The sequence below is a fragment of the Pyrgilauda ruficollis genome, unplaced genomic scaffold (genome assembly GCF_017590135.1).
Source record: "Pyrgilauda ruficollis isolate IOZ18807 unplaced genomic scaffold, ASM1759013v1 scaffold12, whole genome shotgun sequence".
Lineage (NCBI taxonomy): Eukaryota > Metazoa > Chordata > Aves > Passeriformes > Passeridae > Pyrgilauda > Pyrgilauda ruficollis.
In genome coordinates, this window is record NW_024510321.1 from 14,901,868 (window position 1) to 14,924,193 (window position 22,326).

Here is a 22,326-nt window from a genome sequence, read left to right on the forward strand (position 1 = left end):
TTTGTAACTGGAACCATCATGTATTTCTGGATACTCCACACATCAATGAGTATTAACCTAATTATCATTAAGTTTTCTTAAATTACTCTTAATTACACTTTATAAAAATGAAAACATAAAAAGCCTATATAATATTACAAATGCTTAGGACTGCCTCTCACTTAGAGCTCTTCAAAAAGTGCAAGAAGTGACCGTGTCTATCAAATTCCTGTTAGGAATGCCACCTTGTGGAGAAAAGCTGTATGGAACAACGATTCCAGGTAAATTGCACTAACATTTTTACTTGTAAAAAACTGGTTTTACAGAAATCAGCCGCTCTTGCGGTGTTTCAAAACGGCATCGAATTCTTTTATTAACCTTTCTGATAGAAAAATACTGTGAATATGGCTCATCTGTATAAAATGCTAATTAATTATGCAGGGAGCACTGGTTTAATTAGGAGATGGGATGCATTTATTAGCATTTTAAACAGAATCAGATTACCACAGATACTTAGAAAACAAGTCCACTAAGTGCCTGCTCTATTTAGATATAATTTAGTGAATTAGTTTAAAATGTAATGAAAAAATACACTTAAAATATGTTGCGAGAGCAGAACCTATGAGCACATTTTACCTTCTCTAAGCTTTAATTGGGATATAAAAGTTCAAGTTTAACTATAAAAAGGAATCATTGGATTTTTCCACTTGTCATATAAATCTTATTATGAGCTGAAAATGAATTGAAAATGGCCATTGGATTACAAGCTGCTTGTAAAAGCTGAGAAAAGTAGGACTCAAAAGCATCTAATAAATTTAAAAAGATCTCCAACTTTTAAAAGCTTGAGAAAATAAATAATAATTAGCTACATTCAATAAAGCTGACATTTACACAGACACTTTCCTCCTGTGCTGTTCACCTCATTTTCATAATGAAAGTATATATAGCCCAAACCAACACAAGGCGTATTGCATAATGAAATTTAAAACTAATGAGCCATATCCTAATAGCCATGAGTCAAGTCAGGATATGCATTAGTAGTCCATTTGCAATTCTCTAGAGACAGAAAGAACAAGGCTAAACATATCCAGTAGCCTATTTTGCTCTGTGTACTGATCACACCACAGCAGAACTGAAATTAGTTCATAATCTCTGTCTCTCAAACCTCTGTGAAATGCTGTTCATGCTTTTGTTAAAGGCAAGTTACTCCTGGGGCTGCCAAACATGACTTGTGATTGTTGGTTTGACCTCTTTTGTAACATGGGTCTGACTTGTCTGAATTAGTCCTCTTTCTATCAAATCACAATTTTTCAGGAACTCATCTAATATGTCCAGACTAGGGATGCCTTTACCGTTCTATTACGTAATTTTATGTCTTTTTGTAACAATGTCCTTCTGCTTAGACTTGCTGGATCACTCTTTCTCTGCTAGGTGGAACAGCTCTTTATTATCAATTTTTCTCTGAAGATGGTTCATCTAGGTGATTCTTCTTTCACTAAACTAAGCAAATTCTGTTTTTGGAGTCTCTCATGCCAGTGCTTATTTTTAATGCTTTTATTGCTCTCATGACTTTTCTGTCCAGCTTCCGAGCATTACTGAAAATTTTGACTACTGAAATTGGGCATAATATTCTTCCAAAAGGTTACACCAAAGCCAAATACAGACAGCAGTATTTCTTCCCTGGCAGTATTCCCATTTTTAACCTCAGGATCTCACTGGTTATTTTGGCCACAAGGCATGCTGAAATTTCATGCTCGGTTGAGAATGCACATCATTTCCAGACACCATTCAAAGTCAGCATTTCCTGCCACAAATTGTTCAACTTGCTAAGTATGTTCTCAAACCTCTATCCTCCTAAAAATACAGGTCTACTTTAGGCCACAGTGAAATACAAATTTCTTACAGCTCCTAACCAAGCAATTAATCTTGCTCTGATTAAGTGGCTCCTTAGTATTTAAGTTTTGTGGCATCTGTAGATTTGAGCAGTCATTACTTTATTTCCTCCTATGTTCTTAATAAACTCATGGTTAAGAGCCAAATCCTGTGTGATCTCACATAACAAATCTGTTCAGTCTTTCCTTTCCAATTTACATTTTGAGTTCTTTCAGGTTTGACTCAATTATTGTCTTGATGAATTTTATCTGGGGGTGATACCCTCCATGTTTATATAGCAGTAACTCTTTAAAATAAAAGAAACTATTTGAATATCTAAGTCTATTCCAAATACCAGTGACAAAATAGCTAAAAAAAAAAAGCTAGAGTAATAATTCCTGTGCTATGTAACTGATTTTGTGAAATTTGAGATACATTTTTTAAGAAAAATTGGTTCCTTTGTTGTGCAAGGAAAACACTGTGGATGCTCCCCTTGGTTAAATATTATAATATCATACACAAGCAAGTAAATCAGGTGTTATCATAATTCTACTGAATAATTTTCCTATACTGCCAAGAAGGAGACCAGACAGCATGTTAAATACTTAATCAGGAAATAAAGTCTTCTCAAGTAAAATGAGCAAACAGCTTAGATCTTGGTCCACATGGAGAGATCTTTGAAAGTTTTAGCTAAGTTGGAGACCAGGACCAAGACAGTTGTCTTTTAGATTTCTACATTCTGAAAAAATCTGAAGAAACAGCTTTGCAGGTCTGATAAGCAAGCTGAGCACTTTTGTAACTGCTGTGAAAAAAAACCACAGTGACATTTAAATCATCCTTAAGCTGCTAATACATGTTCAGAATCAATGGCCCACTCACATTAATTCACTGAAACTAACTGCTCATTGTGGCTTCAACTATTCAAGTAATTTTTAAGCCCATGATCCTGAAATGATATTAGAAGTGTACCAAAGTTGCTCCACATCAGCTAACAGACAACTAGCTCATCTCTCCACTGAACTAAACATGATAAGGAAAGGGATTTCCTTTTCCATACTAATCCTCGGAATACAGGCTTTCCATACAAGTCTGTGGTGCAGTGTAAACAGTGTTTAGACATATGCTATTTTTGATCTGTGTTTCCTTTTTTATATATACTTCCTTCCAGAATGGTGCACATTATCTCACTAAAATCTTAGTCTCAGCAAAGTGAATTACTAGATTACCACCAACTATACCCCTAACTTTCAAGGAAACACAGAATGGAACACATCTTTCAAGACTTAAGAATATCAAACTCTGAATCCACTTATTTTAGTGGATTTTCTTTATAGCAGATTGGTAAGGATTTACAAACATATTTGCAAAGGAAGTGCTATAGTGCTATGTAAGTGCTGCAGTATTTATTTAGGAAAAAATACAGTGGATACAAATGAGTAATGTGTATTTCAGGTATGCCAAACATGATATAATTATTAGCAATATCTGTTCTTGATGTCCTTGAAAGCAAAGCTGACCTTTTGAACAACAAGATTCTTCCCTGTAGAGTTCCATCAGATAAAATATTTCATCACCTCAAAAGTGTAAATAGCAATTATTTTTATATCATAAAATACTAAGAAAACAGAGTTATCTTCTGATGTTCTGTTCATCCTTTACCTCATGTCTTCTCCCTGAGAAGAAGGGCTGTGACTAAAGGCAAGTAATGAGCACCTGATACATCTGTAAACAAAACAAAGTATTTTCCACATAAATATTCTTATAATAAGAAGTGTAAATATAGATGTTGTATTTCTTCTTACATTTGTTAAATTTGTCCCTGAGGTTTTTCATATACTAGGAAGTGTTCAGCAAAGATTTATCTATACAGAAGAATAACAGCTTAACTAAAGCAATGCTATTACTCTGGGTCAACAAAGCAAGTGGAAATGTGTAGATCTGCATGCTCACACTCTGTCACCCTGAATTTTATTGATTGATAGTGCAACATCCTGCTAAACAAATAGGAGCAAACTGTGTATACAGCAAACCTAAATGGCTTAAAGAATCTTACTAACGAGCACAATATAGATTTGCTTGTCTGTACCATTGGCACACTACTTTGCCTTAAGAAGTTAATAGAAAATAATGTATGACAGCATTCAGTGTGCACAGTGTCTGCACCAAAAAAAGACCAAAAAAAGGGCACTTATGCCCAGTCTTTAATGCCTTTTGAATCTTTCATAATACTGACAGTGGGGGAAAAAAGGACCATAACAGTAGCACAAGATTTGCCGAGCAACAGTATATCGCTGACACTAAGAAAATCTGGGCTAGGAAGAAAGGAGGATTGCTTCCCTCACTATCCTATGTACCCACAGTCAGCTATTCTGAGCATGCTGGAAATCTTTTTCTCTTCCATTGCTACAGGCCCTGCAGGACAGAATATTGCACATCACATCTACCAGAACACAGCATTAGCACCAGCTCACAAATACTGTGTACATCCAGGATCACGACACTACTGCAGCATTTTATAATGTTCATTACTAGGATCCACAAGCAGATGTAGTGCAGGAAAATAGTTTACTGAAGTTAATGGAATTCCAAAAATTAATTATTTTTAAAAATTAGTAAATACTATATTGTAAAAGCCTTTAGACATTCTGAGAAATGTATTAATATTGTAAGTGCTCATTAACCACTGCCCTTAGACACTGTAAGTCCCCATTGAAAGCCCTTATCTAAGTACAAGTGCTCATTTTTTTACTTATTTAGCCTATATCGACTGCTATAATGTGATAGGAAAGCAGCAACCAGAAATTCAAACCATGCTTGGGTTACTGCCATGAACTATAAAATAATTTAGTCATGCCAAAATAAATCCCCTGCTAGTTTAGTTCTGACCAGTTTCTCTAACACTGAGTTATCTCAGGGTAGGATGTTGGCTTATAGTCTTATCTTGTTAAGATTCTCAGCTCTTCCCTTTCAGGTATTTTCTATAAAAACAAGTTCTTCTTTGAAGATGTTTCTATAAAGTATTTTAAGAGTTCATGACAAACAGCCCTGTGATTTAAATGGCATTAAGCCCCATGTAACAAAGTACTGCAGGATTTCCACTGAGTCCTTATGCTGAAACCAAACCCTGTCCCAGCAATTCAATCCAGTCAGTTGGGTTTGTTTCATTTTGGGTTTTTATTTTCAAGATTTGGAATTATGGTTTTGTACTGAGCTCATCCAGAGAAAGCATTAAATTTTTTTTTCCACTTGGAATTACCATAAGAATCAGATTGAAACATACAGAAATACAAGACTTATCACTGATACAAACAGTGCTTCTTTCTTGGCAATATGCTTATGTAACTTTTTCTTATGGGACTTGGATTTTTTTTTAATTATATAATCATGGTCTTTCCCCGGTCGTGTTTGGAAAATGATGAAAACTCCCCTGCCCTATGAGGACATCGAATGAGTCAGATCTTTTCATACTACAGGAGGTTCAGGGGGAACTTCAGCACAGCTGTCCAATACTTCAGTGGTGGTTAGGAAGAGATTGGAGGCTCTCTCTTCACAAGGAGCCATATGGAGATGACAAGGAGGAAGAGGAGAAGGTTGCATCAGGAGAATGTTCATTTTGGTATAAGAAAGAAATTTTTACAGTGAGAACACTCAATCACTGGAACAATATCCCCAGGGATGTGGAAGGGTCTCCACTGCTGGAAGTTTTTAGGACATAACCAGAGAGGGTGCTAGATAATCTCATGTAGGCTCCATTTCTCACAAAAGGTTGGTTGATGTTTTTAGGTCACATCCAACCTGGTCTGTTCACAATTCCATAAAAACAAAAAGTTATTTTTCAAAGTTACTGCAGAAATAGTGAATAAGGTTTGAGCAAAGAACTAGAAAGGTCCTAAAAAAGTATCTAAGAATGGAGGAATCTAGAAAGCTACTGTGTCACACCCATGTTCTCAGCTACATTTAATGATACTGTATACATATTCACTGTGGCAAAGGCACATCATGCTTGGGACTTTTACCTTCCACTGGAAGAAATTACAATTCTTTAAAATAGTTTGCTAGATGGTGTCTTGTTCACTTCTAGTGTGGCAAAAAGTACAAGCAGGCACACAGAGGAAGCTATCAGATACCAGAACAGTTCAAAGCCTCAAGTGAATCTTGACATGCAGAAAATGTTGCCTACTGAAGAGGCAAAAAAAGGTTATCAATTACCAGGTTATTTGAATCTTAGTGGGAAACAAAACTTCCTGTAGCTATATGTCCTTACATCTGAAGACTCTTAGCTCTTTACCTCTCAAACCTTTCAATACATCATTTTACCATTTCTCATAGTATGAAATGTAGTCTATGTACTTGTGAAATATAATCTTCAATTAGTAGAATACATTTGTCCATAACTACATGATCTCCTAGGACAATCCAGTCTAATTTTTCTTCAGGAAAAAAAAAAAAAAAACAGTAAAGAGCAATGCCATTAGCAAAACCACACAGATGTATTTTGGGTTACATAATGAACACTTCTGATGCTATCAGACTGGAATTCATCCTTCACTTTCCTTGATGAGATGCCAAGTAATTTGGGAAGCTTCTTTCTTATATTAATTCATGCAAAGCTTGAATAGAATAGAACATCAAGGAAATTAACTTAAGAAAAATATGAAAACATAAGTAATTAGAACATGAAAAGCTATATGATCTCAAAGATAAAACATAATACAAAAATATAAATAAATGGTGAAGTCTGTTTCTTATTTAAGAAGACAGCTGTTACCACTATCAGATTCTTCTGTAGTACTAAAAAAGGATTTTAAAGTTGAAAGTTCAAACAAAAAACATCTAGGAAAGAGACTACAAGACACTGGAGGAAGAGCCACACCTCAAATATATTAAAAATATTGAATTAGGTATTCTATTTGACACAGGAAAATATTTAAAAAATATTTAAAATATTTAAAGGTGTTAAAAACAAAATTACCAGATTTTTATACTTCGACACTGGCAACACAATACATAAAAAACATTACACAAGAAGGTAATATATCACAAACTTCAGTGGTTCAAGGATTAACAATACAAGGATATTTTAATCTTTGTAGTGAAATCAACCCTCATTAGTAGCATATGAACACCATTATATTATTATGTTTCAGTGCCCTAAGTGAAATGAGTTAAAGTTTAATTAAACATCCACTGACCAAAGGTTCACATCATTGTTGCAACAAAACCAGAGCTATTAGTTCCAGAAAGGTCAGACTTCATTATCTGCCTCCTTCCGTTGAGGATGCTTCAGGCTTGTGAAGGAGACAGCACTGCCAAGGAGAGCCAGCAATGCTGGCATCTCTACTGTGTATGATTTGCCAAGTGGTATTCCAGTTTTTTACACTCTAGATTCACAACCTTTCACTGCCACTAGAAATCTCACACATGTTACTTACAAATACTGTTGAAAGCTTGACAACTGAATATAAAACTGTGAGATATGCTGTGGACTGGACACAGGCCAGATGAATGATGGCTTTAGTAAAGCATGCAGCTTGTTAACAAGGTATTGCAATTGCGGACATTGGATCAGTTGCTCAAAAAACTTTCATAAAATGATTTTGAATTAAGGTTTCTATATGGGACATCAGCACACTCATATCAGCAGCACAGACCTGGTGATCCCCATTTCCTGTCTTTTTCAGAGTCTCCAATAGGCCCCAGTGGATTGGAGGCAGAGCGCTGTAAGAACTCAGCAAGTGAAGCTGACTTAATGGATTCTGATTTATTTCTGCAATCCTCAAGGCCCTCAAGATAGCAGGTGCAAACTTAGAATAATGAGCTGTAGATGAAATAATAATTGGGCAAGTTCTATCTTGTAATCGATCTGCAACTACTTTAGCAACAGCTGTGTGTGTATCCAAAATATATCCTGTAGTACTGTACACAGAGTGAATGGCAGCCAGACATTCCTCATCAGAACACCAGCCAGCCACTAAGTCCTGCTGAAGCTTTCCAAGTAGATCTTTCTGCAGCTGGAAGTGGCCCTGATTTTCCAGCTGATTAAATAATTGTGTCACCAATTGTCCATCTTCATTAGCAATCAGGTGTAAGTATCGCTCAAGATTGGAGGACTTCAAAATATCTACTGCTGGTGAAAAACTGGAAACTAATCTTCTTCCCCTCAAATCATAAACACCTGTTCTTATGAATTCAGTCAAAACATTGTTTTCATTGGAAGCACAAATACACTTCCTAATAGGAATTCCCATCATTTTAGCATAGAAAGCAGCTAACATGTTGCCAAAGTTTCCCGTAGGAATGCAAATATCTACAGGGCTTCCAAAAGAAATAATACCTTGATGAACGAGATCAAGGTATGCAGAGGCATGATAAACTATCTGAGGAAGAAGTCGTGCCCAGTTTATGGAATTTGCTGCAGCTAAAGCTGTTCCGTATTCTACTGTAAGAAAGCCAGTAAAATCAGAATTAGTAAAGATTTGCTTTATAGCGTTCTGGCAAAAATCAAAATCTGATTTGACACCCACTGACCAAGCATTTTCCTTCTGACAGCCAATCATTTGTGATTTTTGAATTGGGCTTACTCCATCCTCAGGAAAAAAATTCACCAGAGCAATTCTCTGTTTGTCAGTGTCATGGAGACGACTAAAGCCATCTAGAACAGCACTCCCTGTGTCTCCAGAAGTAGCTACCAGAATCAAGTAATTGCAGCTTCTGGGAATGCAGTAGGCAAATAAATGTGGCATCAACTGTAATGCAAAATCTTTAAATGATGCTGTTGGTCCATGAAATAACTCAAGAAGGAACTGATTGCCTGCCAGATGCCTAACTGGGGCAACTTTAGAACAACTAAAGTTTTCTCCATAAGCAGCTTCAATAATTTCTGCTAGCTTAGAAGCAGGAATATCAGCAGGATGTATGCATTTTTCTAGTACCACCTGGGCTCTTTCAACGTAAGTTGCTTCTATCAGACCTTGCCAGTCTTCAGCAGTGAATTTTGGAAGTCCTCTCTCAGGAACAAAGAGTCCTCCATCAAGGGCTAAGCCCTGAATAACAACATCACTGAAATACAATTTATGAGAGTCTTCTTCCGTACTCCTTCCAGACCTACTAGACCTCGTTGAAATGAAAGTTTCCAGTTCTGAGTCTTGGTATCTCTTCACAGCATCAAGTACCTTTTCTGCTACAACCTCTGCTGCAACGTCCCCACCACACAGAACACGGATGTCAAACCACCTTTTGTAGAACTGCTTCCTGAACTGAAGAACGTCTTTGAGAGAAATACCAGGAGACAGGCCCACAATACGAGCCATTTGCTTTGATTTCAGCCTGCTCATAATGACTGTTGTGGGCACATCCAGATACACAACTATTCCATTTTTCTTTATGTGCTGCATGCCAGCAGCATGCATTGGATTGGACCCACTAAGGGAAATTACACTTCCAGATGCTGAGAACTTCAACAGGGCTTTTCCTTCCTCCTCTAGAAATTCCTCATAACCAACGTCCTGCAGTTTTTCTGACACGCTCATATTCCAGGTTGTTTCAAGGACATCATCATCTATGTCTATGACAGGGCAATTCAGTTTCTGGCCCACTATTCTCCCAGTCGTTGTTTTCCCAGCACCTGGAGGTCCCATCAGGATAATATTTTTCTTCCCAAGAAGAGAATGACTTGAGAACCATGACTTCCATATCTGTGCAAATGCAACAGGTCTTGAAAGCATGAGTTTTAAACACATGCTAGAAAGACTGTTTTGGGTTATTAGTCTTAAAGGCTGATATTGAAAAATGTGAAACATCTTCTGATGAGTTATTCTGGGTTTTTTTCCAAGACAACTTGACAATCCACTTAACTGCTTCAGAAAGAAAACAAAAAAAAAAAGACAAACAGTAACTAGTCCTTCAGAAAATATCTAAGAAAAAGCCCTCAAGGATATAAAATTCAGAACAAGAGTTCAAACATAAATCCAGCTATGACCTCATCAGTGCCAAGGAGGTATTTTTCATAGTAAGACTCATTCCCCTCTCCTGCTTAGTTCCAGCTTGTTTCCACTGACAGACCCAACTTCAAAGTCCATATCCTCAAGGTAAAAAAAGACATCCAAGCCTTACATTACAATACTGTTCGCAAATAATATTGCTTATAGGAATTAAAAAACAATTTGTTTTTCTTCTAGAAGACTTGCTTTAAGTAACACATTTATAAGTAACAATTACCTTGATTACCTTCTTGTAATCAAAATGTTACCAAAATATGCATTTGTCCCACCTCCCAAGAAAACTTTGATTATTTTTAATCCTTTCTTTCTAAAACAAGCAAATGCAAGACCCACTTAAATATGCAGATAACTCACAGTCTTGTGCAACAGCAAGGCTGGATGAGTTGCATTCAAATCTCTTCTGAAGGGATGGAAACGAAGCAAGGGATTTTTGAAGAACTCCTACACTGGAATTGTATTGAATGTAATTTGGGCATGGAAAGAGGATGAGAAAGAGACAGACAGACAGAGAGAAATCATGAGGACGCTAACAAAAAAAGTAACTGAGAAGGATGGATTTCCAACAAAGTAAGAAACTCCCAACATTGTGCTTTGTTTACTTAGAGAAGTAAACACCAATATCAGCACTAACTGGAGCACATGATTTGTCTGCGATGTTTAGAGCAAAAGGGGAAAGACTCTCAAAATCTCCCTAAAACTGAGATGGGAGGCAGGGGGAAGAGCATTTGCTCACTTCATGTGAAGTTGAGTTTGTGAACAGTAAGTCTCTGTGTTTGCAGCGAGTGCTGTAACCTGGAAGATATGCTGTAATTACAAGGCATAGATCAGAGTAAAGATGGGCATAGAATGCTATCCAGGTGTTTTCCTCAATCCTTGTAAAGTATAAGGGGATCATCCTGTGTAGATGCAATATAGTTTTATAAATCTTTAATCAAAAAAGGGTTTAAAAAACCTTTATAAACCCTTAATAAAAGGAAAAATAAATGGCGAAGAATAATTGTAATATCCGGTATTGCTCTAAAAGTGTATTGCAATAGTAAGCACTCTAGTGCATACATAAATATGTATATTTTCTTTTTAGGGACAGAAAGAGACCTCTATACTAAACTTGCATTATGTAAAAAAGTAATATTCAGGAGTAAATAAACCCAAACCCAGTATATTTTAGGGACTTTATTTCTTGAACATAAGAATCACTTCAAGCATTGTGCATGTGAACTGAGGGAATGAAAACCATGCCAAGCACAGAGTCCTGCCTGCCACGTCCTGCCCTGCTATAGGGTAACTCTGAGCTGCAGTCTGTTGGTGTGCATTACTCAGATCATAGATGCAACATCTGGGCTGCCTTGTGAATTTAGGCCATAGGTATTGTTTAAAATCAACTTGAGTTTTGCACTCACCCACTTATAAAGTACATGTATGTAAAAGGCTGCAAGCATTGAAAACAACCCATTTCTTTGAAATTATTTTTTGTCCACTGACAAAACTTCAACAGTAAAAACAGTCAAATGATCCACCCACCCCACTTTAGATACAAACTCCGTGCCAAAAGGGCGGGGTTGTGGCAGCAGAGCTTACACCCATACCTCCAGTAACATTTTGCTTTGGCTATTCAGCTCGACATGGACGTGGACAGCACCTATATATCTTTAGCCGTGACCCCCAATTTTAACAACCACTGCCGGTGACAGGTGCTCTAATGGAAACTGGGCCTTGTTACTTGCATAGACACGAGACCAGCCCCCGCACCGACCTCCTGCAGCGGCTCCCTGAAGGAGTCAAAGCGCGGATGGGAGGAGGGAGGGAGCCACACGGACCGCACCCACCCAGCCGGCCGGCACTGCCCCAGGCTGCGGGCTGCCACCTTCGCTCGCCCCTTCCCTTCCCTTCCCTTCCCGTCCCGTCCCGTCCCGTCCCGTCCCCCGTGACCCCGCTGGGTTCCACCCCCGCCCCCCGGCGCCCTCAGCGCGGCGCGCGCACGTACCGGCGGGGGCGGGGACGGGGACCGCTGCCACAGGTACCGCGGACGCGCAGTCCAACGGCCCGGCGCGCCCCGCCTCCCCGCGCGCCGCACCGGCCGTACCGGCAGCAGCTGCGCCTGCGCGGCCGTTCCGAGGCTGGCGCTGGAGCAGGTGGCCGCGGAGGCCCCGCCCCTCATGGCGCCGTTCCCTGGCGGTTTCCCCGGTAACTGACAACAGCCGCCGGCCCGCCCCGAGCCCCTCGGCGAGGCGGCGATTCCCCGGTCCGAACCCCTCAGCGGGGTGGGTACCCCGCGTCCAGAGCCTCACAAGCAGGCGAGCGCGTCCCTGTGCCCGGGCTCCCGCGGCGGCAGGATGGCCACGCAGAGTGCCCAGGAGGGCGGCTGTGACCCCCCGCCCCGGCCGAAGCCGCCCGCCAAATCTGACGGGTATGTGAGTGTGGCGGAGCTGCTTGCAAGGCTGGCTAGTTCCGGCAAGGCAATGCATCTGACGGCTAACAGGTTTCAAAAACCCCCAAACAAACTAGTTTTTGCATAGTTACTCCTCCTCCTAAGGAGTCACTGGCATCGGGAGGGACATTGAGGAGCTGGAGCCTGTCCAGAGAAGGACAGCGAACTTGGGGAAGGGTCTGGAGCACGAGTCCGATGAGGAGCAGCTGAGGGAGCTGCCTGGAGAAGAGGAGGCTCAGGGGTGATTTTATTGCTCTCTACAACTGCCTGAAAGGAGTGTGCAGCCAGATGGGGGTTGGTCTTTTTTCCCTAGGCCGTTCCCGACCAGAGAAGAGGACGTGGCCTCAGCTGCAACAGGGCGGGTTTAGATTGGACATTAGATTCTTCACGAGAATGGGTGATTAGGTACTGGAGTGGGCTGCCCGGGAAGGTGGTGGAATCCCTGTCCCTGGAGGTGTTTAAGGAAATACTGGATGTTGTGTAGTTGACAAGATGGTGTTTGACTTGATAATTCAGAGGTCTTTTCCAATCTAATTGATTCTGTGATCTGAGGGTTTACAGTCTGCTCCAAGAAGTGATGAATAAGTTTGGTGTCTTCAGTGACATCTTGTTAGTTCATAATTTACAAAGCACTCCTTCTGTGCACAGGAATTACATCACATCTTTGTTATTTGCACCTAGAACAGCTCAGTGAGCAGCTAAAAGGTGGGCTTTCCAGTTTCCGTACTTTCTGTGTTTCAGGTGTATCCTCTGACATTGTTTCTTTTGCTTCCCTTTCTTACCACTTGCCTTAAAAATATAAAAAAAAGGCCTTTTGCCAAGAGCTATGCAGACGTGTTGTTTATTTCAAGTGCCTACTTATATAAAAGGCTGTTACACTTTAGCATCTTTAGTGAAAGAGTAGGTCGTAACTCAATAGCTTTAAAACAAGTAGATGTATCAGTGACACTCATTAGAACAAAGATAGTTATCCTGTTTCAGGTAAAAGGATTCAGACTTCTGAGATTCCTAGTTCTCAGTCTTTCCCATGTAAAAGTAGGTCTTTAAATTTTGTTTGTTTTCATTGTGAATGAATATAGTTTTGGACAGATACTTTTGAAGACAGAGGAAGGTGAAAGGACAATATGGTGAGGCATGCAGGCTAAATCCATTCCTGATTTAATACCGTTCAGAGATTTGGATACTCCATGACCATTAGGTTTAGTTTAGGCAACAGATTCCATGGCTTAGATATAATCTAACTAAATCCCCTTCTGATCTCATTGACTTCTGTTGTCACCACACTTGCAGCTTAGGTTCACAATGTGACAAATATTCAGCTGATAACAGAACTATTGAACCTGGTTAATAGCATGATTTGACCAGTTTTAACTAGTGCATACAAAATCTACTTTGTTATATGGGGTTTTTTTTTCCAAATGAAATCATATATTTCACTCTCAGCTGACTGGTACTGCTCCTGAAACCACAGCAAACATCCTCATTTCCCCAACTTTGATATCATATGTTGACACCTAAGGAATAGGTGTCATCTTCTGTCTTCTTACAGATGTATTATCTCTTTTTCCTTTGCTAAATGATGAGCAGATTAGATTCTGATGTTGGTCATAACCATGGTTTTTTCCTTGCAACCCTCTCAAACCCTGTGATATTGAGCCACTTTCTTGGTCTGGAAAGTCACTGGAAAGATAACAGATCCCCCATCTCTTTGTCCTAAGGAATGTCTATAGCTGTGCACAAATGATGTTTTCACCTCATGCCAGTATGTAAGAAACTCAGTGTCTTCTCATGCATTTTCTCATTCCAAGACTGTGAACCCCAGTAGGTCAAAATTTGCACATAAGGAGTTCATGCAAGCAATACTCAAGTTTATTTACAAAATGTAGGTTTTGTTGGATTTCAGAATGTCTGTTTTCAGCGTATATATTTGGTATTTATTTCCCCAAGTGTGATAATCCTGACCTCAGAGACACAAGAACAGAAGGAAGAAGCAAGCTAACTTCAGAACCAGAAAGCTTATTTGTCAGTGCACTACTAGATTTAGCATTAGCATGGAGGCTGTGTGAATGATGGTCTTTATTTGGGAGAGAGTACAAAACGAAACTGATTAGGCTTTTGCCACGAGCTACTGCAAAAAAGTATATTCTTTGAAGAACTATTTTGAATATTTTTCTGACCTTTAACTTCTTTATGGATATTTTTTAACCTCTAAGGTATATATCCAAGCTTAAACAACTTGTGAAACATGAGGCAGAGAAAAATAAATCTCAGTGGAAAACTATGGGGCCAGCAAAAGTTGCCGTGCCATCTCCAAATGATTTTCTGCAGAAACGTTCCAAGGAACCCAAGCTAGCACCAAGTAAGTGTAGACAGGAAATTTATGCAGTATAATGTATTTTTTAGAGTAGAGTTATATCTTCATGTCCTACAGTACTACGTTATGGCCAGCTATCAGGTTGTAAAAACAGAAGTACTGGTTTGTGGAGGCAGTATCAGGACCCAGCTGTTGGAATCAGTATCAGTATTGTTGTGGGGGCAGTATCAGGACCCAGCTGTTGTAGGAATGAGCTTGTCACTTGTGACATTACACTTATTACTGCCAAAGAACATGAACTCAGACGACTTGGATCATTATTTCTGGTAATGATAATGAATTAGAGTTATGTCTAGTGGGAAATATGATGGGAAATAATTATTCTTAATTGCTTACTATAAGTGAGACTACTCAGGATACTACTGAATTCTCTTGGTGCCTTGGAGAAAATATTACACTCAAATGGAAGAAAGTCTATATTCTCTGGAGAAAGGATTATGAGAAGTTGTTTATAAGGATTAGGGAGCAGCAGGAGCAGGGCTCTTCCCTAGGGAGAGATGAGTCAGACATTGAGGGCAACCACCATGGAGACTGGGCAAAGACCTCACCAAGAGAGTGCAGTCCGACCACGTCAGGCAGCCAGCAGAGCGGGCTGGTGAGGAAAGTCTGCCCTGTCAGTGTCCCACTGACCATCAGGCAAAATCAGGTTACAGGCCAGGTCCCTCCACTGATTCCATATAGCTCTTCAGGAGCAGGACTAGGGGCAGACATGGCTGAGACAGCTCATCCAGGTATTGACAGGTGAAATGGGGCTGTGAGCCCAAGGGGGTGGGGTGGATGTGCCAGGTGAGACTGGACAGGACCATTATTGCCCAAGGGCTCTGACGATGAGCACCTCTACTAAAAGTAGTTATGATTACATTTGAAAAAATCCTGTACTACTGCAATTAAGAGAAAATGAGTGACAAATAAGGAAAACCCATCTGAAACACCATAGTATTTCCTAGGTTATGAAACTTCTGTTAGGCCAAACAAACATACCTCACAGTTCATTGACAGGCAGTTCTTTCATTGTAGACACTGTTGGGATGTATTTTTATGTAATTCTGTACATAGTTTTTCCCTTTTGAAAAGTGTAATAATATGAAATTGTAAATCTCCTCAGATTTGTTGCTGAGAATGTTTACATGCTCTATTCACAGAAAACAAAGAAGAGGATGGTAAAAAATTGCTTCCATTGTCAGTGCCACCCAGGACATACCACCCAGTTACTCGCATTAAAAAGAATTTTATAATTAAAAATGCGGTTGCTGTTATGACAGGGGAGCCTAAAAAGCCTCGACATTTTTGTGTTGATACAAGACAGGGAGATAAATATCTCCTTGAACCTTCAGGACTTTATCCAAAATACATTAAAAAAAAGGTATGTTTTATTAAATTATATTGGAAACACTATTCGTAATGCCTATTTTAGTTTCACTATTGCATAGATACCATGGCTGTTTGTGTTAGACCTCTTGAATTCATCGAGAAGAAATCACTGGCACTAGATTTGTGCCTTGCCTTTGCTCTGTTTTCATTTGCTTATGCTGTCAGCCAAAAAAATTTGCAGAATGATTGTTCTAAAGCAATAGTATATATCTTGCATTGGGAAGCCAGGGAGTGTTAAAAGGGGAGACATGGAAAGCTGTGATGAGTGAATGTTTGCCGCTTAGAAAAGACAGGCAGGGAACAAGAGAAGGAGGGTTGCTCTTTGAATGAAGGAGCTGTTCAAATATATGGAGTTCTTCTATGAAACTGGCAACAGGCTGGTTGAGCCTGTTGGGTCAGAATCAGAGGAAAGGCCAGCAACTGTCAAAAGTGTGTTCGTTATGGAGCACCCATTAAGGTGAGGAGCTGGATGAAAATCTCTTTAAGCAACTTGAGGAAATCTTCAGGTCATAATGCAGCTTCTTATGGAAGACTTTGCTCTCCTTGATAGCTGCTGAAAGGATAACACAATGGCATGAAAGCAATCAAAAAAGTTTCCTGAAGCATGCTAGCAAAATCTTCACAGATGGTGGATGAGCCAATCAATGGTCATACTCTTCTGGTTCTGCTACTTACAAACCAGGAAGAATTGCTCAGGGGTGTGATAATCACTTGTGGTCTGGGTGGCACAGACCATGTAGCAGTTGCAGACCCCCTCCTGTTTAGGGAGCCAGGTGGTAGGGTACTGACTGCTCAGAACAGCAAACAGCAGCTTGTTGAGGGTAACTGGTAAGTAGGACCCCATGTGAGACAGCTCTGGAAAGCAAAGACCTTGGGAGAGTGACATGCTTTTAAATACAACTTCTTCTGTGCACAGGAACAGTCCATCCCCTACCCAGGAAAATAAGATCTATCAAGAGTCTGGCTTATGTAAACATGCAGCCCATGACAGAGCATTAAGAGATGGCATAAGACATAACTTGTGACAGAGGAGATGCCAAAAAGAACCTGAAGCCCTTGCAGTACTTTTCCATGGCTAAACATGTACATAAACCATGCTAGTCATAGTGCTACCTGACACTAAGAGGTTACTGAATAATTTTGCGTTTAGTGGACAGAAGGTAGACTGTGATATCTTTTGGCTAGAGTAGCTTTATTTTACAAAGGTTGAGGTAAAATAGGTGTGTTTCCCCAAGAATGTCTGGGATATTCAGAAGTTATTTTTTCCCTCACTGAAACACATCAGTATGGAATAGTTTATCCTTCTTAACTAGTCCAATTTTCATGTATGTGTTCTTGTATGTTGCAATGTTCAGCAAAAATCATGATACAGGAAGACCTTTCAAAGACATTGTCTCAGGAATGTTTCCAATCATAGAAGCTGACACTGTATAAAAATGTAAAATGGGTCAGTCATGAACAGGTTTCAAACTCCTTGCTCAACCAGCAGTTCTTATAAATAGACATTTTGGTTTCTGGATTCTGTTGTCCTCTAAGGTTGTGAAAATAAATTGAAGTGAATTGTTTATATGTTTTTCTCAGGCTAAAAAGATAATCATGTTTGACACTTTTAAGAACATGGTGATTTAGGATTTTAGTGCTCAGTAGCACAAATTGTCATTTCAAGCAATTTTTGCAAATGGATGAATGACACGTATCTCTTTGTTTCCTTCTTAAAAGCACATATAAGGAACTTCTTTCTTCTCCTTATAGAACTATGGTGTTTTACCAAAATATGTGATACAGAGAAATGAAGAAATGAAGAGAGAGGAGGAAGAATACCAGGCCAGTGTTTTGGAGCAACTGAAGAAGAAAGCCATGAAAGTTCTATCTGAAGAAGAAAGGACAAATGTTCTGAAGGTGCATATTTTGATTTAGTGTAATTAGTATCATGTCCAAAAGATTAAATACAGTAATGTAAGTCCATATAAATAATAAAAGTATACTTTTTGGGTTTTTTAAGTGAAACAAATTAGTATGTCGCTTTTTCACTAGATGGAGCTGTAGAACAGTTGTATACAACTGAAAGGAACTAATCTAGATACAGTTTTAATTGTTTCAATTCTGTTTGGTCCTTATTCACATTAATGACTTCAAATTTCAGTGAAACTTCAAAGAGCAGAAAATCACCAATATGGATTTAGTGACACTTATTAATGGAGAAATACAAATTTTTTCCTAATGCAGAATATTTCTCCTTTTATCGGCAATTTCTATCTTCACATTGTGACCTCACTGATTAAAGCATAATGACTTGCTTTAAAATGTGGCAAAAAAACCCCCCATAATTAATCTGCAATGTAGGCACAGAACTATAACTGAAAATTTTGTCTTCTGTCAAGTTGTTCTGTATACTTTCATACGGTTTTTATGCACAAGACTTTTTAAAGAAAATTAATACCATAAAAGGAGTAGAGCATAAAAGAGATTTCTTAAAAGTATATCCTGACCTAGAACTGGAATTTTTCTTGACCACTTTTTAGACAAATTTCCTGTGAAAATGAAGCTTATATGACTATGATATCTGTATATCAGTCTGTTCCTTAATAACTTGCTCTTATCATCCACCTGAAACAAATTAATAAATAGATGGACAGCTCAAAGATGCTGAATGCCCACAAAAAAATATCCAGAGAGAAAACAATGTCTAACTCTCTTGCCTGAAAGACAAACTGGTTAATTGGCAAGATCTGAAATGTCCAGCACAATGGTCTTTTGCATATACAACAAGCAGTAGAAGCTAGGAAGGAGAATGGGAGAGAGGTGAGGGTATTGCACTGACAGCAATATAAAGAACAAAACAGCATGCTGTTTTGAAGAAGATTGAGATATTTTTTATGGTGAGAAAGGCATGGGACAAGCTGATGGTCCAATGTCCAGCTGCTCACCATTCTGCATTTAGTTTGATTAAAATGATGTTTTGTATTTTTCAAATAGAGGAATGCACTGGAATATTTTTTAATTTTTAAAATTTTTAGATTGTTTTTATTAACTCAGTATTTTTTTTTCAAAAACATTTACACTTCCATGGGCTTACTTATACAGTTATATTGTCAGGAGGAACTAGTGTCCCCAGGGTATGTGGCTTCTACCCAGGGCTCAGCTGTAGACATATGGGAATTTCTGTCCTTTAAAATAATTGACATTGCTAGTGAACACATGTGCACTATATGATTTGAAAGAATACGTGGCAGTAGATGCCTGAGACCAAAATCAAGCCTCATGACATTACAAAAATAAAGGGAAGTAATTTGTGCCAACATTTTTTGAACTCTTTTGCGTTGTGCTTACTTTGGTTGGGATTTTGTGAGAATAAAAGAGAATGTTGATAAATGCAGTACATATTTCTCACTAATCCAGCATGTATTAGTATTCCATATATAGAGCTGGATATTCAGTTTGTGATCTAGCAGTAGGAATAGTGGTCAGCATATTACATTGTTGGAGGAGCTGTGAAGGAGATTTTTATAGAGTCATGATCTGCTTTTGATCACGCCACTTTGTAGGGATAGAGCAATTTTGATGAATGTATGCTCTAATGTTTTAAAATTCATTGTTTTCAATTATTTCCAAGCCAGTTCTTACTAGTGTACACAAATAAGAATTGTTTAAATAATCTATGAATTACTCTTTTATGAAAGTTTTTGAAAAGATGAGATTTATTTTTATGCCTATATACTTGTAAACTGTACCTGATGCCTGGTAGACTATGAAACTTACCAAAGTACTTTACAGCCTTGGATAGCAAAAACAAGTATTGTTACCAGACAGTAGGTAAATATCCTTGTTGCTCTAAGTTTCACATGTAGCAGTAAGGTTTTTAAGCTTATGTAAATATTTGTATATGAAGATTGTTGTAATGACCTTTATGAGCAACACTTAGATGCTTAATATGAATATGCAAAAAGCATGAATTGCTATGCAATAAATACACTGGTTTGAATTGTTAAAATATTAGTTCATAATAAAGATTATATTTTTCTTAGTGTTGGCAGGAGAGTTAATTTTTTTTCTGTAAATCAATTTATACAGTCAACAAAAGACAAGTTTTTAAGCACAAGGGCGCTTGAGTTCTGAAATAGAAACAACAGTCTTCAAAGCTAAATATATATAAAAATAAACCCTCTAAATTTAACTTCAGTATGTTCATCAGTTAGCCAGACTGTGACAAAAGTGTTTAATAATAATGGAGGACGTGAGGTTGGAAATCACAGTGTGCCATAAAATCAGTGTGCCAATTGAATCCAGTTTTAGTTATGGAGAAGAGCTGAAAGCTTTGGTTCCCAAGAGAGTAATTTCCCTTCTTTATTTTTGAAGATACTTTGTGATATCCTCTAAGGTGACAGAACTGAGAGCCATAAACATTTTTGAGAACTGTTTTCTCACCAATAGGCATGTTATTTACTGATTGCTCTCTCAGTTCCTCGTTAGTTGTGATTATTAAGTTCACCCATATAGTTTTCATGGGGACATTTGATGCACTGGATAAAGTCTACTAAATCCTCACAAAAATGGGGATATAATGTGCAGATTTTGATTATACTTTTGAGGAGAGAAAGTAAGAGCGATGGTTGTGGTAATTGTAAGAAGGATATAAAGACAAGATGTAAATTTTATTTTTCTACCACTATCTGCTTCCTTTTAGTGTATATTGGTGGATAAAAGTGTTGTCTCTGGTGTCTCTGTCTCTGATTTAACAGGTTTATGAATAAGTTTTGATCATAGCATTTTAAATTTTTAAACGTAGAATTTTAGTTTCAAGATTTTGTATATGGAGGATGTGGTTTGCTTTATCTAGAAAGGTAGTTCTTTGCACAGCAGCATTCAAGAGAGGTAGTAGTTATTAAAATTATTATTGATAGGGTCAGTGACAGTTAGGGTTTTTAGTCCAAATGATAAATAAATTGCCCACAGTTGTTACCGTAAATGTAGATTAGAAGGGGAATGCAATTATTCGGCATTTTTTAAAAGTAGTTTATAGAAGTTAAAATCCTGTGGAATCATTTTGGTGACCGTGGTCTGAACAAAGTCTCGATTACAGAAAATTAAGCTGATGGTGAGATGGCCTGAAACTTTGCTGAATTTTGCTGAATATGGCTGGAGTTCCAAGTATCATAACTCTTAAGGATTTAATTGATTTGGTCCAATTAAGATGATTACACATTATTAATGTACTTATCTATTATTTTTACATTGCAGTGACACTTAGCAAATTTAATATAAATAAAAAACCAAGTAGTTTTATACATATTGTTCTAACTTTTTCTCATATATTTCCTTTTCATGTAATGGCACCAGGCACTGAAAAAGAACTGGGAGGAAATAAATCGTGCATATCAGGGTCTTCCAATAGTAACAGACACCACGTACAAAAAGATGCATAAAGAAGAACTGGAATTAAAGCTGAAACAACTGGAGCATGACATAGCAGCAATTGAGAAGCACAAAACTGTCTACATTGCAAATGTGTAAGGATTGTTGTTGAGATACTGCCTCTTTTCTCCTTTGTCTCTGTCCCCGCATCTCCAAGAAGTGCCTCTATAAATTCTCAGAAGATGCTACTGTCAACTATTTAGAAGGAAATATTCAACTAAGTATGTAGCATCTTAGAAAAGTTGTTACATATAACTCTTATCTGTACAATTCCCCAAACATTTTGAAATAAAATACTTAACTAAACTTTGAGTATGAATAATGAATTTATTATTCTTTGTAATTTTTATTAACTACTGAGATTTCTATAAACATCATACAGAAAGCATATAAAACACTCTTTCATATGTTTGGAGTACATGTTTCCTTGCCTAGCCAAAACAAAGGGAAATAATTGGCTGCTGAAGACGGGTTGGTAAATAGAACTTCAGGATGGAATGGCTTCTGGACTGTATATTAAAGAGATGTTGTGTTTTACTTAAAAACTTGACCAATTGTATTTCTAAACACCTTGGGTTCTGTATAACATTTTATGAACTTATTTTTTGTTACCAAAACCAATTTTTAATGTGGAAACCTGTAATAATGCAGACTTCACACAATACAGACCACATGTGTGTTTTTACAAGTACATAATTCTGTAATACTATAGTAAATCTACAGTTAAATTAGAAAAATGTGTTTGGCTGGAATTATGTGTGTACTGTTAGAATGAAAGCAACATACAAGCATCTGAGTCAAGACTTAGACAAAAATTATATCAGCACACTGTCTCGCCATTGTTTGCATAGAAGGAAAAAATGGGTTTTTTTCCTACTGCTTAACCTTTG

At 38.1% G+C, this 22,326-nt stretch overlaps 2 protein-coding genes across 4 annotated transcripts; one reads left to right on the forward strand and one right to left on the reverse strand.

Moving 5' to 3' along the window:
- Positions 1-3,158: 3,158 nt before the first annotated feature.
- Positions 3,159-11,851, reverse strand: THNSL1 (threonine synthase like 1). 3 transcript variants are annotated; one of them, XM_041487436.1, is made up of 3 exons: positions 11,438-11,717; positions 10,206-10,297; positions 3,159-9,707 (listed from the first exon to the last, which is right to left on the reverse strand). In XM_041487436.1, exon 3 carries the CDS (start codon positions 9,648-9,650, stop codon positions 7,425-7,427), a length of 2,226 nt encoding a protein of 741 aa, XP_041343370.1. In that variant the 5' UTR covers positions 9,651-9,707; positions 10,206-10,297; positions 11,438-11,717; the 3' UTR covers positions 3,159-7,424. The 3 variants fall into 3 exon arrangements, with proteins under 3 accessions (XP_041343370.1, XP_041343383.1, XP_041343378.1); XM_041487449.1 differs by lacking the exon at positions 11,438-11,717 and adding an exon at positions 11,836-11,851 and having other exon boundaries at positions 3,160-9,704; XM_041487444.1 differs by having other exon boundaries at positions 3,160-9,704.
- Positions 11,852-12,052: 201 nt separating this feature from the next.
- Positions 12,053-21,901, forward strand: ENKUR (enkurin, TRPC channel interacting protein). The gene is made up of 5 exons (XM_041488934.1): positions 12,053-12,258; positions 14,493-14,638; positions 15,796-16,016; positions 17,777-17,923; positions 21,362-21,901. Exons 1-5 carry the CDS (start codon positions 12,185-12,187, stop codon positions 21,533-21,535), a joined length of 762 nt encoding a protein of 253 aa, XP_041344868.1. The 5' UTR covers positions 12,053-12,184; the 3' UTR covers positions 21,536-21,901.
- Positions 21,902-22,326: the final 425 nt, after the last annotated feature.